At 42.3% G+C, this 13,166-nt stretch overlaps 1 protein-coding gene across 2 annotated transcripts in view; it reads right to left on the bottom strand.

Annotated features, from left to right (window-relative positions):
* The window catches only part of LLGL1 (LLGL scribble cell polarity complex component 1), a 261,337-nt gene that overhangs the window by 99,955 nt on the left and 148,216 nt on the right, over window positions 1–13,166 (bottom strand). For both annotated transcript variants that reach the window (XM_069210096.1, XM_069210097.1), the window contains exon 5: window positions 5,252–5,410. In XM_069210096.1, the coding sequence (XP_069066197.1) occupies window positions 5,252–5,410 (159 nt within the window). The remainder of the gene's footprint in view (window positions 1–5,251; window positions 5,411–13,166) is intronic.

Genomic DNA, 13,166 nt, shown 5'->3' with positions numbered 1-13,166 from the left:
ATCAGAATATAGACAGGAGTGTCTCCGTCTCTTGAGTGACTACTTATTACACACAAATTGACCAAGATCCAACCGCTAGAATACAAACGGAGATTAGAGGAATGATTCATGAGGCTATCAGTAATGCTTGGATTTCGCAAAAAGAAGCTGATTTTCTAGATACTACTAATCCCAGAATACCTTACTTTTATTGTCTGCCTAAAATCCACAAAGGGAAGATCCCGCCCCCGGGCCGCCCAATCGTGTCAGGGATAGGATCTATCCTTGAACCACTGTCCACATTTTGCGATCATTTTTTGCAACCACTTGTGCAACAATCTTCCACATATTTACGAGACACTAAAGATGTCCTCAACCTCATAAAATCTCTCAATTCTGAAGGGGAGGTCCAGGCGTTGATCACCATGGATGTGGAAGCATTGTATACCAATATTCCTCAACAAGCGACTTTGACAGTGGTGGAATCAGCTCTTCTATCAACTACACCGAATCTAACTACGCCAGTACATTTCATTATGCATTGTGCGCACTTAGCAATGACAGAAAACTTTTTTCAGTTCGAAGACTTGTTGTTTCACCAAATTCGAGGGACATCAATGGGTAGTACTTCTGCGCCCAGCTTAGCATGTCTTTATATGTATGATTTTGAAAAACGATTCATACTACCTACCTCTAACCCATATTTCGGTAACATCAAACTGTGGCGCAGGTATATTGATGACATTTTGGCCATCTGGAAGGGTCCCATTGAGGAGGTGACATCCTTTACTAGGTGGGTTAACAATCTTGATCCTTTTTTGAATTTCACTTCCCTAGTCTCTACCACTACAATCACCTTTTTGGATTTGGTGATTAGCATTGATAGGGGTACACTTATGACTTGCACACATCAAAAAACTACAGACCGCAATAGTCTATTACTCTACGACAGTTATCACCCAAAAGCACTTCGAGATAACTTACCTTTTGGCCAATTTTTACGATTACGTCGTAATTGTAGTAACATCCGTTCTTTTGACATACAAGCTACAGAATTGAAACATAAATTATATGATCGCCACTATCCAACTAGAGTGGTCAATACTGCCTACAAAAGAGCCAAATATAGTGATAGGGATCTATTACTACAGACGGTACCTAGACATACAGATAATAAATTGACCTGCGTCACGACCTTTACACCTCTGTCTAATACAGTCAAGAAAATCATCAACAAAAGATGGGAGATCCTCCAGAGTGGGGGTGAGAATATTCCAAAACCTCTCTTTGCCTTTAGAAGGACCACCAATTTGAGAGACATACTGATCCACACAAGACCCAGACCTAAAGTGACGGCAAACAGACAAGGTACCCTGTGGGAGTTGCCACCAGTCGAGGGCCATTTCCCATGTGGGAATTGTAACGTGTGCTCCCTGACAAAACTAACTGACTCCTTGGAGTTAGACCCGATTGGGCACTGGCGACTACTCAAACATACTAAGTGCAATACCCGAAATTGCGTGTATTTGATAACGTGCCCTTGTGGCTTACAATATGTAGGGATGACCACAAGAGCGGTTAAACTGAGAATCAATGAACACCGCAGTAATATTCGATGCGGTCGAACTTCGACTAAATTAAGCATTCATTATATCGAAGCAAAACATAGTCCAGATGACATGTGGTGGGTTGTACTACAGACATGCCCACATAGAGACTTTGAGCTAGAACAACGTTGGGTATTTAAACTTGGGACCCACCGTAAGGGTTTAAATGATGACATCCCATGGATTAACTTCTCCCCTTGAACTAACAACAGTATCGGGATAACCTCCACTTAAGGTTTCTTCACATATGAGAAGAGTGATGCAATCATTTGCCCCTTCTGTCTCTCTTCCCCCTATCAATAGGCTGTATGTTTTTCAACACTCTTGTGAGAAATATATAGTATCACCCTTGACGTGACCTTTTCTTTTGGTAACAGTAACATTGTACACCATTCCACTTGCTATGATGGTGACGACACATTGACTGCAATGAAGGAACATTTACAACTTATGACGGTAATCACTGAATTACTTCATAGTGTTACAGTGTGTGTGGAGCACTGGCTGTCATAATTATTATTTTTATTGGGTACACCCTTCACATGCATGTATTCAGTGTATTATGAAACGCCTCTAAACGAGACGCTCAATCATGGCTGCCGTGCTAGTCACGAAGAGCCTGACAGGAGTCTGTCATCTATTTTGCAACCACATGGTTGCAGGTCCCGAGACTCACACACGTTGCCTAGCAACGCGCTAGTCGGCCGACTTCCGGTTTCGGCTCCTTTTCTGTCCACCGGGATCGCGTTTCCCTCGTCAATTCGGGAGCGCGACCCGGGGTAGGAGCAATTTCCGACGGCCAGCCGTAACTACGTGAGTACCCTGCAACACATCCTGCGTGGCGCATGACTGAGGAATATATTCCGGCAATCTCGAGGGACACATCACTTTTATTTTTAACCCGTTGGGTACTCGGTTGATTTAGAATTTTGTATTCTATGGGCTATCTCACAGCAATCTTAATCCTGTTGTATATTATCAGCTAGTTCGCTGACCAGATAGCTTGGTTTTTGAGATCCGGCGATTTTTGAATTCTGAAATCACCTATAGGGAATACAGTTACCCCTAATAGATAGGCACCATTGGTGGTATTATGAAAAGACATACCCATCAAACTGCTTTTACTGAAAGTGTGACAATTATAATTGATGAGTGAGTGTGTAACTTAGTGGGACCGCACCCTCTCTCTTCTATGACTATGTACTTATAATGGGTGGATATCTAATTTATAGTCACCTTTTTTAGTAGGTTGATACATATGTTTCTTTGACTCTCACCTTTGTTTTGTTATATCATCACATGTTCTCCTATATGACATGCAGCGTGTTATATGGACCAGGCCTACAGGCTGCGTGATCCCATGAAGCCCTGTCTCTAATTGGGAGGGTAAGCATAATATGTTTTTTATACTGGCATGACGTGCTACCGTTTTCACGATCACTGTGTGCCACATGAATATTCACCTAACTACATGGGTTTATTTGCACATCAATTTGAGAATTAATCATTGATATGATTTCCATACATTTTCAGGGCGACGAATAGGATTGACATACTGGGTCATAATGGACTTATGTAAGTGACTGACGATACTAATTTTCCTGCTTTCGCTTGTCATTGGTTATAGGCAAGAGCACTTTGAGTTTGTATGTGGAGAAGCATTATTATATTAGGTCCTGAGGAAGCGTCATTGGATCCTTTGTGGACCGGATAGACGCGAAACATGTCGACCCGATTTCTGAGGGGAGTCTTGTAGTTCTTGACGTCCCATTTGTGTGAGAATGGTTGAACATTATATCGACTTAACTCTCCCGGTAATTGTTTTAATCTTGGCCTGCTCCCTGCACTAATAAAGATAAATCTTATAGAGAGTTTTTGAGCCAATTTTACTCTTGGTTTGTTTTTCTCGCTCTCCTTTCTTTTCCTTTTCTCCCGACTTATCTGCGGGACAGTGTGGCATCATCGAAAAAGAACTCCGGCAAAGAGCGCTCCCGAAAGGGTGGTGCCCGTCAGACATTGCAGCGCCAGTCTGACGAGGAGCTGGTCCGATGATGAAGCATGACACCCATTTGGGTGTGTGAGGACTCTTGCTCCTATTGTATAGGACTCCCTATTGAATAGGACCTCCTAGTACTCTCCCTGTTTGTTTCTTCTTGCTCTTTAGGAACAGTGTATTTCATTATTAGTAACTGTTATTGGAGGGTATGCACTGGACCTTTAATTCCTCCCAATCCCATTATATTTTTTTGATGTACAAAAAATAAACAATGCACAAAACAGAGCTGACCTGATGGGTTGGAGAATTCGTTCACAAATTAACGGAAGGGAAGAAACAGGCAGATGGTCGAGAGTGGCCAATGATTCAGAGTACAGACACATGGTTAAATAAGAACCACCAGCTCATCCAAAAACTATTACGCAGTCCTTTCTTCTCAAATCATGTACTCTACAATGTTATACTTTTTTTCCTGTTTTCCCAGTCATTTCTAAACTAATTACACTTTAGCACCACTTGTGCTGGTGAATTGTTCCATGTAAGGTCTAAAGCTTAAGATAATATATTAATTATGCTATAAAACCCTCCTACCCCAGCGCAATTCTATCTCTAAGCCTATTAGAGTTATTTTGCAGTTTTTTTTTAATGCATCTATGCTTTTTGATAATCTCTGTATGTCCTACATTCCTCCCATCCAGCGCAGACCTGTTTAGAGGCTTGTCATCCACTCTTTTAGTAGCCAGCTGTTCACCATCTGAAATCTAGTTGTTTGAGACTCCACAACTATGCAGAATGCGGATTGCTGAGGTCTGCAATGCAAACATGACATTTTTTCTTCTGCTTTTATTTTTTTCAGTACTTGACTCAACATTCCCTTTGCACCCAAGCAGCTGTGATGCGTTTATCGTTTTGTGTACAGAAGTCAATCAAAATCCCTCTTCTGTTCAGAGACGCTGATAAGGTCTCACCTCCCATAACGTAACACCAGATGGATTCTGTTCCCCAGTTGTGGGATGTTTCTGAAAATACTTTGTTGCAGCTCCTCATACCATGTTGTACAGTATTCCCTCTGAGCGATGTAGCCCAAGGTCCCACATTTAACTGAAGGCAGTTAAATTCAGGCTTAGACTACAGTAACTACCACCAGTTTTAGAAATGTTTTGTAGAAGGTAGTGAAAGGGGGAGTCTTATTTCTGTACAAAGGACCACGTTCATTGGAGAAAAATCTCCCTCTGTCAGATGTCACAGCAGCTGCATGCAACACTGGAAACTTTATGAAAGTGACCAGCTAATTTCTGAGGGAGGCAATGATCTCCCAACCTGCATCCCTACAGACCCAGTGTCCCCTTAGCTCAATGCACCCACGACAGGTTTGCCAGGTCATTTCACATCATAGGGGACACGTTTTTAGTCCTGGACTTTAGTTTTAGAATTTTAGAAGACATTGTCAATAGGTTCTTCAGTTCAATTGGTCAATAGAGAACATAAAGGCCCCAACCCCCAGACTACACCACTTTTTAAAATGAAAGTGCATAACTAGAGACCGTCCCATCGGTATGGAGTGGTCTGGCAATTATCGTGAATAGATGCAATTCCGGTCACATTTGTATCCTGTGTTCCCATCCTTCAAGCCCCGCCCACCCTCTTCACTTCCACCGCCTCATCTTACCTCTGCATAATTTCATCCTGTAGAAGAGTTTTCTCCTCCATGAGCGAGAGGCCAGGAAGTGCTAAGAAGTAAACTCCTCCTCCCTCGGTCCCAAGGCATGCGAGGTCACAGGATATCTTGAGCAGAAAGACGGTCACACGGGTAACACTTGGAGGAGAACTGGTGTGGGCCAGAAAGAGGAGAATGTCACAACTGAGCATAATCTAAGACTCTGTGCCCAAGACAAGGTGCAAACACTTAATTTTTTGAAGTGCAGTTTGGATCACCACAATCTGTGTTTTAATCAGGAATATGTGCATGTAGAGTGATGATATAATGATAAAACATGAGAGAAAAGGAAGGCAATTAAGCTTTTTTATAGTCCGAAAAAGCTTTTAAAAAAATAAATAAAAAAAAACAAAAAAAACACACATTTAAACATTTGACCACTGACCAAGCAACTGGGCAAGGATGCACGGAGAGGACTTTGGGAAGGGAGTGCCACAGAGTAGAAAAAGAGCACATAAGTATCTTCCAACTACTAGATAATCACAGCAGGGCTAGACAGCAACTTTATTACAGTATTTTGCAAAAGACTGTAGCTTGTGCTGGTCAATCAATGATACTGAAGTAGGATCCCGGTGGTAATTTGTTTATGCATATAGCTACTTCTCCATACGCTATGAACCTACAAGTATACCCAAGCACAAACAAAGGGTTAAAAAATTCCACAATGCATAGTAAACCATACAACACGTGTAAATTCACCTCTGGAATAATCTACATCCCAGCACTGAGTGTTGGTACCCATTTCCCCAAGCACAGAGTGGGACCCATGACATCTGGCTTGCAGGAACAAAGACCTATAAACACTAGAAATAATAACCTCTTCACTGAATAGAAGTGGGCACCTTACCGAAACCTCAATGTCTAATTGCGAAAAAGCACTCTGGGTTCGCCATTCAGAAAATGCCCTTTAAAAAAAAAAATTGGCTTCAAACTTTCAAACCTAGATTTTAAGGACCAAAATGGTGTCAAGTGCAAAAAGGGAGATGTTACTCTACACAAATTATTTTTATTTTGAAACTTTTCAAGGAATGCACCCTGAGGGCTGTTTGTTAAAGGTTTGAGGAAGGCCTGTGTACTACATCTCTAAAATTCACCATCTGTGCATGACTTGTGAAAGGATATCCAAGAAACCATGTCACTTATGATCTGTAAAAACACAAAAGCTACTATTTTAAGGCCTTGCACTTGACTCTTTTCAACAGCCTCATCACTCCACTTGACCCAGTCATTTCTAGGCTTTCTGCTCCCTGTACCTTCTGTCGGTGCTCATTTATGTACTAGTCTTCAGGCAACTGCCTTGTAAATCCTTTTTTGGCAATTTGGGCATATCTCAGAACCTGCAGAATATGTGAATAACACAGGAACGGAGTAGCAGCAGTTAGTGTTGTCCTTCAAGATGCTACAAAACACCTCATGTCACACAACATCCTACCAGACATCACCAATCTATTCACAACATCCAACAATGCATCTGAAACGCCAAGCACTGCATCAACATTCACTCAACCCTCCACATTGATTACACTTGACCTGTCACTAAACCAGTCTCAGACCCATGTCCCAAGTACAGTATGGCTCAGTGATTCAGGAAGCCCCATGCAGAGGTCACTGTGTAATCAAGTTACAGAAAGTCAAACCAAAGTAACATCAAATTAGCCTTCCTTTCGGTGGAACAGAAAAGTAATTTCTCAGGAAGTAGTGACCCTTCTCTGGTGGGTTGCTATATTCTACTTAGAACATCTCAGAACAGCTGCAATACGTTTTAACGGGAGCAAACAGCACATACACTATTCTTGGGTTGCTAAACATCTTTTTATGACATAGCCTAATCTCCATTTATTAATTCTTTCATTTAGATCTCATAAGGACATCACTCAAACCGGAGGGGTCCTGGTTTAACAGGGTCTGTTATGAGCTAATTGGTTTTACCACAGCAGAAGAAAGTTTGTTCAGAGTTTCAACATTAATATCAGTAGGGCTTCTTAAGTGTCAGTGCACTGACCAAAGAGACGCTAAATAATTCAAGTTATTGGTCCTCACCTATCTTACAGGTCATAGCTATGACACCAGTACTGCCATCAGCACATGAACTTTCCAAAGCGGTCACCGTTCCCTCCTCCGATTCAAGCTACCCAAGTCCCCACATGATTCCCTATCTTTTTCCAGCGATTTGAGAGGGGGGGGGTGGGGGGGGTTCAATCATGCAAGTGAATTTCCCAACAGAATGGTACAGCATATCTCAGCAGGGCTACAATACTTTTAGTAGGTAAAAATTGATATGATCTATCCCTGCGATGTTTATCTCCCATACAATAACACAAGGTCGAAGACTGCATCCTTCCAGGTTCTAAGCACCTCTGCTGGATATAAATGCACTGTATTCTTGGATATGTTCCACGCAATAGCAGATAGGGCGCACACAGCTCCTTAAAACTACAAGCCTGGCCTACTGGTTTTATGTGCTTTTTTGTGCCACATGGCTACACAAAAGGAGAGCAGTATGGTTCTCCCACTCAAAAATGCCAAGCTGTTTTTCTTTTTATAGACACTTGCTCTTAAACCACAGAAAAAGGACTAATTTATGGCTCAGTCACAAGCCCTTTTGAGAACAGAAAATGGTATTTTACAGCAGATTCCAAGACATGGTCAATTCTTTATGATTGGGGTGGAGGCGGGCGAGGAGGCTTTAGCAGTACAACAGGGATATCTATATATCTACATTACTTAGAAAGCATGTTTATAACATTAGGTGAAAAACGTTCAGCCGTTTCAGAAAGTTGCATATAAAGAGATGCTCGGGTGGATATGAAGTGGTTAAAAAAAAATGTTTTAAATTACAAAAAAAAAAAAAAAAGTAAACCTGGCCTGTTGATGTCCAGATATACCCTGACTGACAAATTTAAAGGGGGCTTGTCAATCTTGATTGGCTGCCTACAACATGAAAAATATGCTGTGGAAGTTATTAGAGGACTCAGGAACATGGTCCCTTTGACCTGAAAATGAATTCAAAAACATAAGGGTCAGGGTGAGCACACCTTGACGCCCCAAGTGTACAGGGTTGGTCACAAATAGACCCTCACCTTGACTGGCTGTCCACAACATGGACAACATGGACAACATGTTGCAGCAGTCATTACAGGTCTAGGGGTTATGGTCCTCATTAAATTCACTGTAGTAAATGCCAGGTTGACACACAAAAAGGGAACATATAAAGAGTGCTAACATTTTTAAATCCAAATATAAACCATATGCTGGTGGGGTTATACTCATTTCAGGAATTCTGGAGAATTCTTCAGTGATTTTACCATGTGAATATGTTGAGCATCCTGTTTGGAATTTGATGAACCATATTTGATTCACATGATTTCATCAGAGAGTCTATGGAAGGTGTTCCAGAAACTGAAATGAGGGCATATTGCATATTTTGTATAGGTTCGCACTATCTTACACAGCTACATGAGAATAAAGTCTGACATTAGGAGTAAAACATGTACTTCCAACAGCAGCCTGTCAAGCTGACTGCCCAGTGCTCTAATGCAGCTTCCCAGAGTGTTCGAATGATCAACTTGAGCACCAGCATTCAGTATCTGTGGCAAACATGTGGCATATCTTAAGGCATCTTGATGTAATGAAAGCTGTAAAACAAACCATTTCTTCTAGACATGAACAAAATGAGGTGGTTCTTTTTGTCAAGGACAATGTACTGCATGCTCTACATAGCTAAAACCAGGACACATTTCCTATGAGTTCTCAAATACCTTTCCCATCCATGTCGACATTCTGACACGCAGACTGAAGCATACGTCAACACCAGCAGCAGTCTGTCAGTTAACTTCCTAGTAATCAACTGCAGCATCACCAGAGTTCTAATAAACAACTAGAAAGCCAACATTGTTTATACAAAACAAAAGGAAGACACTCCTGAAAGTCATCTTGTTGGATTAGGAATTTTAAATTTAAAGCTTTTTCTAAAGTAGGGGCAGAAGTAAATGATCATTGAGGTGTTAATGCAGGCAAGAAATCAGAGGGTCAGAAAAGAGAGGAGGGTGTATGGTTTTTAGTAATTTGAAGAATAATATATTTTTTTTAAGTGGCCAAAAACAGAGTAGTCTGCATAAGTACATCACCCCGCCCCCCCTACACCCCCTTTCGCATCTGTTAGCTCAGCCTACCCCTCCTCTCGGTGCTTAATAGCTCACTAATTTTAAAACAGTAACATATACACACAAATATATACACACACACACACACAAATACATTCTCATTAAAGTACTGTTAGTTAAAACAAAGTTTTAAACAAACAAAACCACTGAAACGCACCAGTTATAGTTATCTCAACAAACTAAAACTCAGGCCCCAAAGTAACTTTAACCTATGCCCCCACCATGCACCATGTTCTTATCAATTATTTCATTTCAGGTGTTGCAGTGGTCATGCTATAGAACATTGTCAGGAGTGATGTAATATGGGAGGAAATTAGTGTGTGGTGAAAGCATGCTCTAGTTACTTCAAATAACTTTAACTGGTGAATTTCAGTACTTTTGTTTAAAATGGTATGTTTAAACTGACATTTTCCCCTAGCGATCCTTTAAACTTAGTTTTTCAGTTAGTTGTATTTTTTTTTTCTTTTAAACATCAAGTAAGATTTCCATCACCATTTGCCGCATGAGGTTTGGGGACAGGCCAGGCCCTGCACCCAATCATAGCAGGTGCCAAACCTCTGGCCATGCACAGCATGGGGTTGGTTGCATCCAACTCCCACCATGCAGAGCTGTCCTGTAACAATATGAATAATGTCATAATGTAAATGATACCTACTGGCTTTGTCAAAGGGTCAGAACACCAAAATAATAAAGCAGCCGACAAATAGGTATTTGAGCATTTAACTTTTTTCAGGCCACAAATCGCAGCCATTAAACTAACCACAAGTGGTCCCTGCACTCCAGCTCCAGCATTCAGCTCCAGCTCAGAATGCTTTCAAAAAAATATATGTGGTAAGAACTCGTGGGTTCATAGATTACCTTACTGTGTGTGTTTTTTTTTTTTTTTTTTTTTTTTTTTTTAATGGTGCTGGGGAGGGGTTGCTTTCCTCCTGCCATCCTCCATAACATTAAAAATATGGTTGGTGATGCCCCTGCCCTTCTAGGCTCAACACCAGGCTGAAAAAATATAATTTAAAAAAGCACTTGTAGAGCATTATGGGGCGCTCCTTGCACAGAGCAGTGAATAATAAATGAGCAGCTTCTGCTAACTTATTATTCTTTTTAATCATTTTTACTTTTTTGGGGGGTTTCCCGGTCCCACCCGGGACACCCAAAGTATTTATAAAGTTCAGGGCGTATATGTGAAGGGGGTGCTCAAATTCTCCAGGCAACCCCTGCTGTTTCCCTAGCAAGCACCCACAGCAGCTGCAATATTTGAAAGTGGGTGCTTTGGTGTCCACCCAGCGCACCCACAACAAAACAAATAATTGGATACTGTAGGGGAGCCCCAGGGCCCCAAGCAGCCACTGCTAGCACCCTCTCTGGGTGCCAGTGTTAACTGTCTCAGTTCTTTGCTATCACCAAGGTGGAAGCAGCTTTTTTCTCTGCTCCTGCATGGATGGAAGCACAGTTGTGTTCCCTGTCTGGGAGCGTGAGGGCAAGGAATAAAGTTCACATTCCCTGCCCACACTCTCATGAGCAGGGAACACAGCAGTGTCGCATGGGATGGGGCCCCTGAGATAATGTAGTCATCGGTGGTTAGGTTGGAGAGGGGGGTGGGCACGTGCCTATCTTTGTCAAAATTCCAAAGTCTGCTTCTGGATGTATGTACCCTCCTCCCTCAAAGAGAAAAAGTGGGTCCCAGTCAATTTGAGGTTATGGAAGTGGGTCCGCAACCCACTCCTATAACGTGATGTGGTCCCAGGGGGTGGTGGTGGTGGCAATTGTTTTGATTGCCATTGGCAGTGGTAGCAGGGGCAATGGGTCGTGCGAGCTGAAATGGACTCCTGACAAGCGCACTGGTGCCCTTTTTTTTATAAACACAAATTAAGCACTTCCTACATCTTTTTACATCATGAAATGTAAATTAGTTAATCGGATCAGAGCGGAGAGGGGAGAGGGATAAGGGAGAGAGTGTGCGTCTCCCCAGGCACTCTTTACATTTGTCGGTTAATCAATTGCACACTTTTTTTTTTTTTTTTTCCAGGTAGCAGATGTTCTGGTGTTAAGGCCTTTCTCTTCTTTAGCTCGCTGTTCCTCCCTTGGCTTCACAGTGAAGAGTTGCATGCATCATTGGTGATGCAGGTGCAATGGAAATAAGGCTGAGGAGTGTGGGGAGATAACTAAACCCCATTGTGGTTGGCAAACTATCCTTCCATGCGTTGGGGCCGAAATGCTTCTTTGCCGCGCCACTTCAGAGCAGTTGCCAAGTAGGAGCGACACGCAAAGCGCACACACACTGGCCTGAACTAGGATACGAAGATTCCTCTTTCCCGGTTTCCTGAACCTATTTGAATCTTTTTCTGTTACGATTGTGGATGGCTTGTGAAGCACACTTGCCCGCTACTGTGCTATGACAGGACACTGTAGCACATGCTGTTAACGGGTGCCCTACTCTCAGCGATTAAGGTTATCTAATCAGTTAAGTCAAGGTGCACCTACTTTGGAGAGACACCTTTGCACTGAATGTCCTTACGTCCTGATAAAATTAGCTTGAACTACAGTCAATGAAACACGTTGACGAAGGCTGTGTGGAAGGCTTGGTCTCACATAAAACCCTGCGTCTAACACAGTAGAGAATGGGTGGTGGGCTTGCCCTATGGCCAGACCCCATGTCCAACCCTCTGCACATGCTTCCGCTGCCGAAGCCAAGCGCAGCAGAGATTGCTACAGAGCATTACTTGTGGCCAGGCTCTGAACCCTCCCCTCCATGACCACCTAACACCCTACTTGCTCAGCCATAGGCCCTTCACAGCAATTGTTGACCTATGTTCCATTGTTCAATGATGTACAGCAACCAAGCCTCTGTAAGTGGACCAACCCCCCCACTTCAACCAATCTTTGGGTGAATGCAAGTAAAAAGACAATGCCATCCAACAGTGCTTCACTTATGAAATAGTCAGTTTGTGTTGCGTCTTTTGAAAGCTTACAGATGAGCTTACAAGAGCCCAAACATCAATTTATGGGTTGCTGTATTACTCATGTTCACAAAGCCTATAGCACACCAATATATACATATACACACACACACACGCCAATAGGTAGTTTAGTTAGGACCAGCCTTTCCCATAGAACAAGCATCTTTTGTTTTGCTAAAAACTTTGGCACGGTCTGATGAATCTTCATTGAATTTTCAAAACTAGTTTGCCACTCACTTCAGCTGCTGTCTGTCTTGAAAGTTTCGGGGTGATTTGACAAGCAGGGACCGAAAAAAGGTGTGTGGGTGGGGGTGAGGGGGTCCCAAAACCTTTTTTTCCATGTTAGGTCAATGGGAATTTTGAATTTTTGAACAGGACTACTGCCCGACCACAAAAAGGATTTACACCTAGTTTAGTAAGAAAGCTAGACCTTGGTTCAGAAAGATCTTTCTGTGATTTGGTGTAAACCATTTCAGTAGTTTTGGAGCTAAAGGAAAAAATAAATATAGCTATATAGGGATGCTGATCTCCGGGTACATGCAGATCCAAAGAGGCAGCAGTGGTGAGACACCATACCTCTGCCACGCACAGCCTTAGAGCCCTGCAGCCAAGCCCTGATGTGCATGGCCAGAGGCAGGGCACAGCAGTGGCTGTATTAACGTACGGTATTTATATATTTAAGTTTTAAACAATAAACCTCAGAAATTCACAGAAAATAAACAAAGGATACAGCTAGGTTCATGTTTT

The sequence above is a fragment of the Pleurodeles waltl genome, chromosome 10 (genome assembly GCF_031143425.1).
Source record: "Pleurodeles waltl isolate 20211129_DDA chromosome 10, aPleWal1.hap1.20221129, whole genome shotgun sequence".
NCBI classification, from domain to species: domain Eukaryota; kingdom Metazoa; phylum Chordata; class Amphibia; order Caudata; family Salamandridae; genus Pleurodeles; species Pleurodeles waltl.
This window is presented reverse-complemented; position numbering and strand designations above follow the sequence as displayed.